We start from the raw sequence: 13416 nt of genomic DNA, 5'->3' as shown, positions 1-13416 counted from the left end.
AAGGGGATTTTAGCTGATTTTAGGATCGTGCCATGGAGGGTATGCCGGTTTGTGAGTCTCGTGAAATGGTCTGGACCTAACAGAAGCAGAAGATATTAAGAAGAGGTAGCAAGAGTACACGGAAGAACTGTACAGAAAAGATCTTCACGACCCAGATAATCATGATGATGTGATCACTGATCTAGAGCCAGACATCTTGGAATGTGAACTCAAGTGGGCCTTAGAAAGCATCACTATGAACAAAGCTAGTGGAGGTGATGGAATTCCAGTTGAGTTGTTTCAAATCCTGAAAGATGCTGTGAAAGTGCTGCACTCAATATGCCAGCAAATTTGGAAAACTCAGCAGTGGCCGCAGGACTGGAAAAGGTTAGTTTTCATTCCAATTCCAAAGAAAGGCAATGCCAAAGAATGCTCAAACTACCGCACAATTGCTCTCATCTCACACGCTAGTAAAGTAATGCTCAAAATTCTCCAAGCCAGACTTCAGCAATACGTGAACCGTGAACTTCCTGATGTTCAAGCTGGTTTTAGAAAAGGCAGAGGAACCAGAGATCAAATTGCCAACATCCGCTGGATCATGGAAAAAGCAAGAGAGTTCCAGAAACACATCTATTTCTGCTTTATTGACTATGCCAAAGCCTTTGACTGTGTGGATCACAATAAACTGTGGAAAATTCTGAAAGAGATGGGAATCCAAGACCACCTGACCTGCCTCTTGAGAAATCTGTATGCAGGTCAGGAAGCAACAGTTAGAACTGGACATGGAACAACAGACTGCTTCCAAATAGGAAAAGGAGAACGTCAAGGCTGTATATTGTCACCCTGCTTATTTAACTTATATGCAGAGTACATCATGAGAAACGCTGGACTGGAAGAAACACAAGCTGGAATCAAGATTGCCGGGAGAAATATCAATAACCTCAGATATGCAGATAATACCACCTTATGGCAGAAAGTGAAAGAGGAGAGTGAAAAAGTTGGCTTAAAGCTCAACATTCAGAAAACGAAGATCATGGCATCCGGTCCTATCACTTCATGGGAAATAGATGGGGAAACAGTAGAAACAGTGTCAGACTTTATTTTTTGGGGCTCCAAAATCACTGCAGATGCTGACTGCAGCCATGAAATTAAAAGACACTTACTCCTTGGAAGAAAAGTTATGACCAACCTAGATAGTATATTCAAAAGCAGAGACATTACTTTGCTGACTAAGGTCCGTCTAGTCAAGGCTATGGTTTTTCCTGTGGTCATGTATGGATGTGAGAATTGGACTGTGAAGAAGGCTGAGCGCCGAAGAATTGATGCTTTTGAACTATGGTGTTGGAGAAGACTCTTGAGAGTCCCTTAGACTGCAAGGAGATCAGCCCTGGGATTTCTTTGGAAGGAATGATGCTAAAGCTGAAGCTCCAGTACTTTGGCCACCTCATGCGAAGAGTTGACTCATTGGAAAAGACTCTGATGCTGGGAGGGATTGGGGGCAGGAGGAGAAGGGGACGACAGAGGATGAGACGGCTGGATGGCATCACGGACTCGATGGACATGAGTCTGAGTGAACTCCGGGAGATGGTGATGGACAGGGAGGCCTGGCGTGCTGCGATTCATGGGGTCGCAAAGAGTTGAATACGACTGAGCAACTGAACTGAACTGAAGAAGCTGCTCAGTCTTGACCAAGTGTTGTCAGAAAGAATAGCTCGGTGTTAAGTACACACAAAAGCAACCGTAACAGCCAAAGTGGTTTCTGTTTACTAAGGAGTGTTCAAGCAGATACCATTCAGGGAGCTTTCCTTAGGTTCTGATTTTATCCTCTCGGCATCCTAGGCAGTAAGGATGTACGTATGTGGAAGCTGGCGGGGTGTTTCCATGACTTGCTGGTAGTAGTGTAGAGCTGAGACCTGAACTCGGGTTGCTTAGAATGCAGGTACCTGTGGCTACCTGGAAGCCTGGATTTCTGGCAGATGATTTAAGCACTCAGAAGGACTGCATTGAATCTCTGTGTTTGGTAGTTTCTCTGGGGTAGGAACGGGGGTGTATCTAGTGTCTTTTCTCTGCAGGTCTTGTCCAGCCGCTGCCCTAAAGGATGCTTTGGAGAATCAGAGCCGAGCATCTGGTGTGCCCAGGACCTTGTAATGTTTTAGGCCATAGCTGCAAGGTTTTCCTTGTCTCCTCATTATGAGCTGAACTTTGGCTGGGTTTTTTTTTAATTTTTATTGTGATGTATTATTATTTTTTAAGATTGACTCATTTATTTTTTGCCTGTGGGGGTCTTCGTTGCTGCTCACGGGTTTTTTTTCTTGTGGCACACGGGAGCTCCTCTTTGTTGCAGTTCGAAGGCTTCTCATTGCCTGACTTCTCTTACTGCCCAGCATGGGCTCTAGGCCCGAGGGCTTCAGCAGTTGCCGCGTGTGGGCTCAGTTGCTCCAAGGCATGTGGGATCTTCCTGGACCAACCAGGGATGGAACTCACCTCCCCTGCATTGCTAGGTGGATTCTTAACCACTGGACCACCAGGGAAGCCCTTGATTTTGCTTTTTTTTTTTAACGGGGCTTGGGTGTCGCCTGCAGGTTCCCGTGCTGCTCATCTCTTTGCTGGGTTAGGTTGGCAGGATCACAAGATAACGTTCTTAAGTGGCAATTGTAGTCTCGAGGGGGGAAATACTCTGTAAAGTGTTGTGAATACGGTTTTCAACCAGTGTCATGAAGCACGTGCCCTGGCAAAAAGGAGCCCTGGGGCCAGGCTCCGGGTTCGCATCAGCAGACGGGAACTTTTCAGCTGTAACAGTGGAGTCATAGCAGCCTCTTTGGGGGCACAAGGAACCAGGTGTAGAAAGGACCAAGAATTCTAGTAGAATCACCCAGTCGGGATGAGGAAGCCCCGGAGTTGACCCTCACTCGTTCTGCCCCTGTAGAATTCTCTATCCACAGTCATGAGTACAGCCTGTAGGCCTGGGTGCTCGTAGACGGTGTTGAGAAGTTGGGTGGTTGGAGGGTCAGTTGGGGGAGCAGCAGGCAATGGGGGTGGGAAAGGGGCTGTGGGCTTCAGCTTCATGGCGAGTGTGTGACTTCAGCCTTGAGATGGTGTGCTGTCCCCACTGGTTTAAGCAGTGAAGGAAAAACCATGAGCTGTGAGGAAGCCGAGCTCTGGCAGCAGGGTGTGCAGGGGGGTCTAGGGGTGTAGCCGCTGTGGGTGAGCCTGGCGTGGTCGAGGGGCCGCACGCAGAGACAGTTTTGGTCGGTGGGCATAAGACGAATTGCAGGGCAGGGGTTTCCAGCTTTGGGAATAACAGATGGTAACATTGCTAATAATATTGGAGAAACCCACGTGGGAAGATGAGGTCGTGGGAAATAGCGCCCGCCTGGCTGCCTTGGGGAGGTGGGGAGAGCAGGGTTCTGAGGCCAACTTGGGCTCCAGGAGGAGAGTTCTGTCCTTCCCTCGGGATGCTTACCAAGTTCAGAAGAAGGAAGGGGCCCGCCTAGTCCAGACCCAGCCGAACCCCGCTGCCCTCTCGTCTGTTGCTTCGGGGATGGTGATGTGATAAGGAGCGGGTATTAGAGCATAGCAAACCTGGACCGTTCCTTTTTCTTTTCCTGGGTTTTGGCTTCAGCCCAGAGTGGTGCCGTGTGCACAATTGTACAAGTAGTACGTTTGAAGCTGAGGGCCTTTGAAGGTTGATTAGTGATGCCAGATGCAGTTTTTCATTGCCAGAAGTGATCAAAAGAACACAGTAATAGCTGTTCAGGTTTAAAAATATAAAATACTTAAGTCATCGCGGAAGTATTTTAATGAGTTCTCTCGATGGATCGTGAAATGGGCTGAATGACCGTAGAGGCCAGAGTTCCAGTGGGGCGCTCCGGTGGGGGCTTGGGGAGCAGGCATCGCACCCCGGGGTTTCTTTTCTCAGGGGGATCAGAATCCTTCCTCAGGGTTCAGGGACCGGACCCCTCCCTGTGCCGCCTGCACGGTGACAGCCACTTCTCCTGCGCTCACTCCTGTTCCCGTCTGGCTTCCGGGAGATCCCAGGCTTTGGGGTAGCCAGTAGCCCTGGCACTTCCGTATCATAGTTAGTGAGAAACATTTGCTGAACTGGTGATCCCAGATTGCCTGGGCATGTTCCCTTGGTTTTGGCTCTTCGATGATCTTGAGCCAGGCTTTCCTGAGCTCAGTGGGGAAGGGACCTTGGGAGCCTTTGCAGAGCCCAGACCTGTGCCTGGACCCCCTACCCCAGGGGAGCCGCAGCGTCTCCATATTTTGGTTGGTTTCAAGGATCCTGACCTTAGGACATGTAATGAATGCCCTGATTTTTCCTAAATTTTGAAGTTAAACAAGACAAAGTATGAGTGGGTAGAAAGGCTTAGAATTTCACTGACCAAAGTTTGCAGAGACAGATGGCTTGGAGTTGCCGTGGTGATGAGGGTGATGGAAAAGACTGAAGCCATAAGAATTAGGATAAGCCAGTGTCATCTCCTGAAAGTTTTCACTTAACCTCCAGGCTCCCCCAGTCGGCTCTTGGGCTGTTTCCTGACCCAGGTGGGGAAGGTTTTGAGGGATGTGGAGAGGTGCGAGCAGAGGAGACGTCAGTATGGGAGTGCCGAGAGTCTCTTACAGACGCATCCCTTGGTTGGTGGCTACCAGATCCCCGCTCTTAGGTGCATGTAATCTGGAGAGGTGCTCCTTTTTCTGTTATTTCTCTCTCCAGTCCTTCCCTCAGAGGGGGAAACACAAACCCAGGGGGCAGTTAGTTCAGTGGGATCACATAGGTTAGTGAGCGAATTTGTGAGACTTACACCCCCTCGGCCATGGAGTAATGATCTCCTGGCTCAGCTGCAGGACTGGGGAAGTTCCACTGGGCATCGAAGTGATGTTCTTGAGTGACTGGTCTGGAACCTGAAGAGCGGGCTGTGCAGGCAACACCGAACCCCTGCTCCCGCCCCCAGTCTCTGCCCAAGTCCCCCAACTCGTTGCCCTAGGAGAGGGAAAGGGTGGGGAAGGGTCCTGGCTTTCCCTGCTCAGAGGAGACCAAGCCTTTGTGTGTCTGACTCCTGCTCAGAAGCTGGTTGCCTTTCAGGCATGTGGGGGACGGGTGGGGTGAAGGGCAGGCCTTTCTAACCTCGGGTGATGACCAGCGCTTGGTTCAGCTTAGACCTCTCTGAAATATCGAGATGGTCGGCAGGATGATACCCCTCCTTCCCAGGAGATCTACAGTCTTCGGAGAGCAGATTCTGGCGGCAGAATCTTGACGTTCCTTTGTGCACTAGGTCATCTCTGGCTTTGATTTTCTGACCGCACTGCACGGACTGCAGCGCTTGGTGACGGTCTTGTGCAAGAACTGCCGAAGGGCGGGGACCCTTGTTTGTTCAGGGCTCTGCTGTCACCATCTTGACAGATGGCTCCCTTCTCCTTTTTACGAATGTATTTATTTTCCGGTTGCACTGGCTCTTTGTTGCTGCACTCAGGCTTTCTCTAGTTGTGGCAAGAGGCGGGGGCTACTCTTGCTTTGCCGTGCACTGGCTTCTCGGTTGCGGTGGCTTCCCTCGTTGCGAAGCACAGGCTCCAAGCTCATGGGCTTCAGCAGTTGTGGTGTGCAGGCTCAGTAGTGGTGGCTCAAGGGGTGTCAAGCGCAGCGTTAGTAGTTGTGGCCCACAGGCTTAGTTGCTCTGGGGCAGATGGGAGCTTCCCAGGCCAGAGATGGAGCCCGTGTCCCCTGGATTAGCAGGTGGGTTCCCATCTGCTGCACCACCAGGGAAGTCTGTGGCTCCCTTCTTGCCAGGGGTGGATTTTAGTTGGATTTATAGCTGGTTGCCCAATGGCAGAGGGTGGAATGCTGCACCATACTTGAGCAGGTGCGAGGCAGAAGACCTGTACTGACTTCATGGGTGCAGATGCTTGGGAAAGGGCCTCAGGGAGGAGGGTCAAGGCAGTACTGAAAACAGTTGTTTTTTCCTAAGTGGTTTTAAATCCAGCACAAGGGAAAGGGGCAGTTGATTGAAATGACGCACTCCTCTCCTGAATACAGAAAGTCTGTCTGTCTGGACCCTGTCCTCAGGAATGGACACTTTTGTCTGGCAGTGGTCAGCGATCTCTGTTGATTTCTGTTATCAGTAGGGTGACATATTGCCCCAGAACTTTGTGCCTGAAACAAATAGTGATTTATTGTTTCTCCCTATTCCTCAGGTTGACCTGGGGCTTTTGCACAGGGCTCGCTTGCTGCTCGTGGTCGGCGGGAGAGCTGCTGGCCTGGCCCAGGTTGGGCAGCGAGGACACTGGGTGTCCCTCCCTGTGCCTGCAGTTGGCCGGCTGGGTGACCCAGGCCTGGGTTCTCCCTGCCGGCAGCCAGCCCAGGCCTCCCGAGGGGCCGATGGAGGTGCAGCTGCAGGATCGCAGGCTTAGCCTAGCCCAGTGCCGCAGGAAATCCCAAGGCCAGCCGGGGTTCGAGGGGAGTGGCAGGCGCAGTGCAGGAGGGGCCCTGGCCTCGGGGAGGGAACGTTTCAAAGCTGGAGGCACGGTTGTAACAGTCTACAGGCTCGTCCAGGTCAGGGGAGGAGGCATCAGCCAGCAATTGAGTCCGGTGAGTCCGCAAGGCCTGGTTAACCCAGAGCCACCCACACTGCCAGCTCTGTGTCTGACCCCTTACTTTCTGTGGGTCTGTGTTCCTGGTCCGTTGTTCTTGCTCCTTTCAGCCCTCCTCCCCACTGCTTCACAGGGAAGGCGTGTCTGTAGGGTGTAGTCTGAGCAGCTCCTCGGGGTTAAGATGGGAAGGATCCCTGGCTCTCCCAAGTGTCAGCGCCACCTCTAACTCCCTCCTGGGGGGTGACAGGTGCTGCCCACGGAGAACTCAGCTGCTCACCCTTCTCTCTGGTCAAGGGAGCTCGTTAGGGTGGGTGCTGGAGAATTTAGAGCTAAACCTTACGAGGTGTAGGTGGTATGTGTCTTTCAGCTATTCAGGTTGGTGGTTACGAGCCTTTAGAAGCCATTTCAACGGTATGATGTTTACCTGATAAAAGAAAACAGTTCCTTATTGTTTCCCGGGATCCGGTTAAATATTTAGGCCAAGGCAGCTGCAGTTAAGTGCAGATGCATGGGGCTGTGTTTGCTGGACATGGCCTGCTCTGAAACAGGCTAGGGTGTCTGTCTTTTTCTCTGTTACATGATGTTGCTGGTTAACCTATGTTTCAGTATATACCTACCCAAATTAAGAAAACTGGGGGGCTGCGTGTAGGGAGAAATGTAGAAGTTTTGCTTAGACATGAGTGATTTATCAATAAATCCATATATCATGTTCAGATAAGTGATTTGATACTTGTTTACTTTATATAAAAGCTGGAGCCTTCCTCACTTCTATTATAGAACTGGGCCACTGTTCCTGTTTGCACATTTGCTGTGTGCACACGCAGGTGAGATTGAGAAATGCTTGTGTCCTGAGTGTGAAGACCCGTGATTACCACCAGCCTGATCCTTAAGTGAGGAAAACGAATCTGGCCTGGAAAGACCGTGGTCTAGCCGTTGTCAATACCCCTGTGAGTTGCTGAAGTCTCCCTTTTCCTTCTCTCCTGCAGAACCTAAAAGCAGATCCCGAAGAGCTTTTTACCAAACTGGAGAAAATCGGGAAGGGCTCCTTCGGCGAGGTGTTCAAAGGCATTGACAATCGGACTCAGAAAGTGGTCGCCATAAAAATCATTGACCTGGAGGAGGCAGAAGATGAGATCGAGGACATTCAGCAGGAAATCACAGTGCTGAGTCAGTGCGACAGTCCCTACGTAACCAAATATTATGGATCCTACCTGAAGGTAAGGCTCAAAGATGCTGCACCTGACTGAGATGTGAGCCGCGGTCCGGAAGGACTTCAATAGAGAGCACAGCAGCCTCTCAGGAAGAAGTGTCCTGACCTTTGCAGTCGAAAGGACCTGGCTCCGATGGTGCTCTCATCTTAAATGTCACTGACGGAAATGTATTTTCAGTAGAAAGTGGTTGATGTTGAAATTCTCTTTCAAATAAGCATAAGGTCTGAGTAAGACCTTGTCATCAAAAGTGCATTTTTTTTTTTTTTAAAGCTGTTTTAATGACAACCACTCATCAACTAATTTTAGCATGGTTTGTGATGAAGACTCAGGCCAACCTAAGAATATGAGTCTTTTGATATTTTCATGTCAAACGTGTTTTAATTTAGTGTTGTTTTTTTTTAACTGCTGAGAACTGAGAATGTTGATTAGTGAGCTGTTTTATCTCTGTTTGACTTCGAAGAATTCTCGGTTAGTAAATAATTACTTAAAGTGGTGGTTACAGTATAATACTACAAATAGTCTTCAACCTTCACGCAGTTCTTCAGGTGGGAAAGAATTCTGTTAAAGATGGTTTCCCAGTTCTGCGTGGAAAGTTTAAGATTGTTCCTTGTGTTTCAGGTTCCTTGACATATATCTGTTTTACTGCATTTTCAGATATCTTAAAAGAGTTGGTGAAAAGCTTTCTGAAATAATTCTTGTGGAAACTAGAACTTGGCAGATAGAAAGAACTTCCTGAGGGGTAGGCAGCAGTACTCCCGGGTAATGTAAGGCCAGGCCTTGTCCTGCCCCGGCTCTGTCCTCTCGGGTTGCCGTGTTGTAGGCATCTGCCTGCTCTGATGTCAGAGGGCTGCTTCAGGCTTCGATTTTGTGGAAATGTGGTAATAAGTATAAGTGGGAGGATGGGATATCGGTGAGCCGTTGATTCACTGAAATGCATATTTAAAGGAAATGAATATTGGATGGTAATGCTATCTTTTTCTCATTGCCTCAAGAGTGGCAGTATGTCGTAGGTCAAGTGCAGCAGTTTGAAATGGGAAGAATAAGTTTCAGAGTCATTTGTCCTGGACTTTGTGTTTAAACTTCCCTGCTTCCTCATTTGTAAAATGGAAAATCATGTTATTCACCTCATTGTGGCAAAGAGTAAATAGAATTGAGTATATGAAAGTACCTGGCGTGTTGTGGGTACTTATTGAGTGTTAATTTCCTTTCTTAATTGGCTGTGTTTATTTCCATTTATCTCAGATTACCTTGCAGTGGAAGATGTATCCACTGAGGTTGGAAGCAAGAAGGGAGGGGGTTAGCAATGACAGTTGCCGTGGGGGAGCATCCAGCTTGGGTCTCGATGGGGCAAAGGGGAAGCGCTGTAAAGAAGCTCTCTCATTTTCATGGTACGAGAGAAGGGCACACGTGACTTCCACACAGGAAGGCAAAGGTCTTCTTGACGTTAAATTTCTATTGAGAGGAAAAAACTAACAGCTGAAGAGACTCATCTTGAATTCTGTCTGCTGATTATCACTTATCCTTTGAGAAATGACTTCAACATAGTTTCGTAGTAAATCCAGAGTTGGGTTTCATGTGGTCTGCAGGCATTGTAATTTTAACATGAATTATGGTCGCTTTGGCAAAGGAAGTGTGGAAGAACCTCACGAATTTTTGCTGATGAATATACCAGCTAATATCTAACTATGGAAGTTCAGGAGCAGTGGTTCAGAGGTGTCCTTTTCAGCCTCAGCTCCTCAGCGGAATTTTTACTGCGTACCAAGTAGATTGCTTTATTGTGGCCAAACGTGGCATCACCACCTTGACTGTGTGTGTCTACAGAGAGAGTCCATCTGCAACTCTTGTCTCACCTGAGCCACTAATCCCAAGTCAGTCTAACCTCGTTCTAGAGTCGGCCAGTGAATGAAGTAACCTCATGTCAGCTGCTCCTGGAATGAACGCTGTAGGTTTTTAATGGCTCAATATGATAGAAGTTTATTTCTTGCCCATGCATAACCTGATCTGTGGCTGGTTTTCCTCCAGTTACTAGGAACCCAGGTTCCTTCTCTCATGTCGCTCTTCCCCTGCCCTTACAGCTGTGTTCAGCTTCCCTAAGTCAGCTCGGGGGTGAAAATGGAGGCTTCTGTGGGGAGTTCTCATGCACCCAGGCCAGGACCCAGGGCACCTTGTTTCTACCCACACGTCCTGGCCAGACTCGGCCTTGAGACCACACCCGACCGGGGAGAGCCTGGGAAGGGCCATCTAGTCGAGGGCTGCAGAGCAGACCGGCTTGGCGCTGAGCCAGGCAGTCCTTTCCAAGGCCATCTGCTCTCAGAGGGAAGCGGAAGAACCCCAGAGGTGACTTTCTCCGCTCCCTCTGCTCAGGCAGGATGAAGAGCGGTAAGAGTTCTGTCTGTGGTGCTTCATGTATGTCACCAGGCAGATTGTCCTGCAGAGAATGTAACTGCCTCAGAAATGCCAGGAATAATATCACTGTCGTGAAAAGTCGCCCTTCGTTTCTTAAACCTTTCTGTCACATTTAATGAAAACCGATGAGCTGCTCTTGTTAAGACAGTGTTAACTACTGTAACTTGAGCAGGACAAGAATCCAGACCCCTGGATTCTCTCTTTGGTGAGAGAGTCACATGAAATTCCTTGGCCCGGGGGAAGATCCTCAGTCATGAGCCAGAGGCTGTTTTCCTACCATCTCCGTAGGATTAGGTAGTTGGATTAGTATGGTCCATACTGTCAGGGGCTTCCCTGGTGGCTCAGATGGTAAAGCGTCTGCCTGCAATGCGGGAGACCCAGGTTCGATTCCTGGGTCAGGAGGATCCCTGGAGAAAGAAATGGCAACCCGCTCCAAGACTCTTGGCTGGAAAATTCCACGAATGGAGGAGCCTGGCAGACTACAGTCCGTGGGGTCGCAGAGTCGGACACGACTGAGTGACTTCACTTTCACTTCCCATACTATCAAGTAGCTTCCCCCGTGGCTCAAGACGGTAAAGAAATGCCTGCAATGCAGGAGACCCTGGTTCCATTCCTGGGTGGGGAAGATCCCCTGGAGGAGGAAATAGCAGCCCACTCCAGTATTCTTGCCTGGGGAATCCCATGGACAGAGAGCCTGGTAGGCTACAGTCCATGGGGTCTCAAGAGTTGGACACGACTTAGCAAATAAACCACAACCACCATACTGTCAAGTAAGATACACTTTAAATTGATGTGTAAGAGGAATGAATCTTTGACGCAAAGTTGAAAATAACTGTGCTTCATGGGGCTGTTCCTGCCTTGTTAAACTCCACATAGCTTTCAGAGATAGTGTTTTTAGTCCTTTAAGTGGCGACGGGGAGAGGACCTCAGGGTTTCACCTTGTGTTAAGGGACTCTGACTCACTGGAAAAGACCCTGATGCTGGGAAATACTGAAGGCAGGTTGGATGGCATCACCAACTCAACGGACATGAGCTTGGGCAGGCTCCGGGAATTGGTGATGGACTGGGAAGCCTGGCGTGCTGCAGTCCACGGGGTTGCAAAGAGTCGGACATGACTGAGCGACTGAATGGAAAAGGGACTTTCACAGAGCGAGACTGAGTAAAGAGGAAGTGAGCAGAGACTGGTTCCTCTCTTGCTGGATTTGCATTAGAAGGGCTCACAATTACGCTTTTGCTTCAGTGTTGTACTTAAGGAGAAATTAAAAAACAATAGGTGAGTGGTCTAAATATACTGAATGTTACTGCAGGTCAGCAGAGTGGAGCCAATTTTGACTGTGTAGCTATAATCAAATCACAGAGTTGCTATGTAGCCTGTCTCCCCTGCCTCGCCCCCATAGTAAAAACAAAAACCACCACCAATTTAGGGAGGAGGGGGAATAATGCGACAGGGAGAACTCATGTTGATGAATCTGAGGCCTGGAAAGGTCTTGAAAATGATCACATGCCACAGGAGTTTCATTCACTGTAGTCTGCTTAATTTGGGGAAAGTTAAAACCAGCTGGAATATTAACCAAACGCTTTTTCGTATCCCAACCGTTATGTAATACCACTGGAACTTTCTGCCACAAAAATACAAGGTCATAATGAAACCGCGTGTGTGGGGAGTGAGGAGTGGTTTGGGTGTGGTGTGCAGGAGAGGGAGACTTCTTCGGCTCTAAGTTACTCTGTGAAGACATAAGATTGTAACAATGGACAGTGAGGTGCTATAGTTCAGTCTAAGCCGGATTTCTTTTTAAGCAGCATTCATTAGAGTCATTCTGTTCAGCATCTCAACTCTGTAGGCCTTTTGGTCTTGGGAAGATTGCCAGCATTTTAGAATCTCTGAGATTCTTGCCTAAGAGTTTATAAACCAGGATTTTAGTCTTGAATCCTAGGTCATGATTACCTAACTGTCTCATATTTTATGGGATTACTGTAAAGATTGAAATCAGATAGGTAAACTGTCTCAGTTCAGTTCAGTCGCTCAGTCGTGTCCGACTCTTTGCGACCCCATGAATCGCAGCACACCAGGCCTCCCTGTCCATCACCAACTCCCGGAGTTCAGACTCATGTCCATCGAGTCCGTGATGCCATCCAGCCATCTCATCCTCGGTCGTCCCCTTCTCCTCCTGCCCCCAATCCCTCCCACAATCAGAGTCTTTTCCAATGAGTCAACTCTTCGCATGAGGTGGCCAAAGTACTGGAGTTTCAGCTTTAGCATCATTCCCTCCAAAGAAATCCCAGGGCTGATCTCCTTCAGAATGGACTGGTTGGATCTCCTTGCAGTCCAAGGGACTCTCAAGAGTCTTCTCCAACACCACAGTTCAAACGCATCAATTCTTCGGCGCTCAGCCTTCTTCACAGTCCAACTCTCACATCCATACATGACCACAGGAAAAACCAAACTGTCTAGCATGTTAGATTTTTAGTACATGCTAATTTAAGAATTTTTTTTTTAATTAAGGGAAAAGCTATCTTGGCAAGTTTTAAGCCTTAACATTTATTTAGCATATTTAAAATTAGGGTTATCACTTTCTTTTATAGTAAATTCTGTAATATTCTTAAATATCAGGCCAGTTTAACCAGTGCAAGTCAGGTGCAAGGCAAAACAAAGCTGTGTTTGTCAAACCTTCACTTTTCCCAGTCATTTCTGTTGTTTTATCGACATGAAGGAAGCATGTCCATTAGTCCTTGTCTAATAGTGCATTCAGATCATTGACTTAAGAGTAAGTTTTTCTTCAGTTCCCAGAACTTTTAGGGTAGTTTTATCAGTTGTATCTGTCAGCAAAGTAATACAGGGAAGTCCCTTCACATGTCTTAGTGTTGTATGCGAGTGTAGACGATTCTGCTCTGCGGTTGAGTGTACGTTAGCATGATGGTTTATTTACCCATTTGGTGGGTGATGACCATCTGGGGCTGTTTCCACTTTCGGGCTATTACGGACAATGTTGCCATGAACATTATTTTCTGGTTTTTGTGTTGACATGCTTGCATTTCTCTCAGGTATATGCCCAGGAGTGAAATTGTTGGGTCATATGGTAACTCTGTGTTTAACACTTTGAGGAACTGCCAGGCTGTTTTCTTTTCCAAAGAACCTGCACCAAGGGGGGTTCTAATTTCTCTACATCCTCTTTGCATTCCTGATGATGGCCACCCTCAGGGATGAGAGGTGGTATCTATCTCATTGTGGTTTTAG

General features: G+C 48.3%; 1 protein-coding gene across 1 annotated transcript in view; it reads left to right on the top strand.

Annotated features, from left to right (window-relative positions):
• The window catches only part of STK24 (serine/threonine kinase 24), a 96640-nt gene that overhangs the window by 35686 nt on the left and 47538 nt on the right, over positions 1 to 13416 (top strand). Inside the window, exon 2 of the mRNA XM_052649894.1 lies at positions 7551 to 7781. Within this exon, the coding sequence (XP_052505854.1) occupies positions 7551 to 7781 (231 nt within the window). The remainder of the gene's footprint in view (positions 1 to 7550; positions 7782 to 13416) is intronic.

This window comes from Budorcas taxicolor, chromosome 12 (assembly GCF_023091745.1).
Source record: "Budorcas taxicolor isolate Tak-1 chromosome 12, Takin1.1, whole genome shotgun sequence".
Classification (NCBI taxonomy): Eukaryota; Metazoa; Chordata; class Mammalia; order Artiodactyla; family Bovidae; genus Budorcas; species Budorcas taxicolor.
Note: the sequence above shows the minus strand (reverse complement) of the source record. Positions and strands in the feature narration are given on the sequence as shown.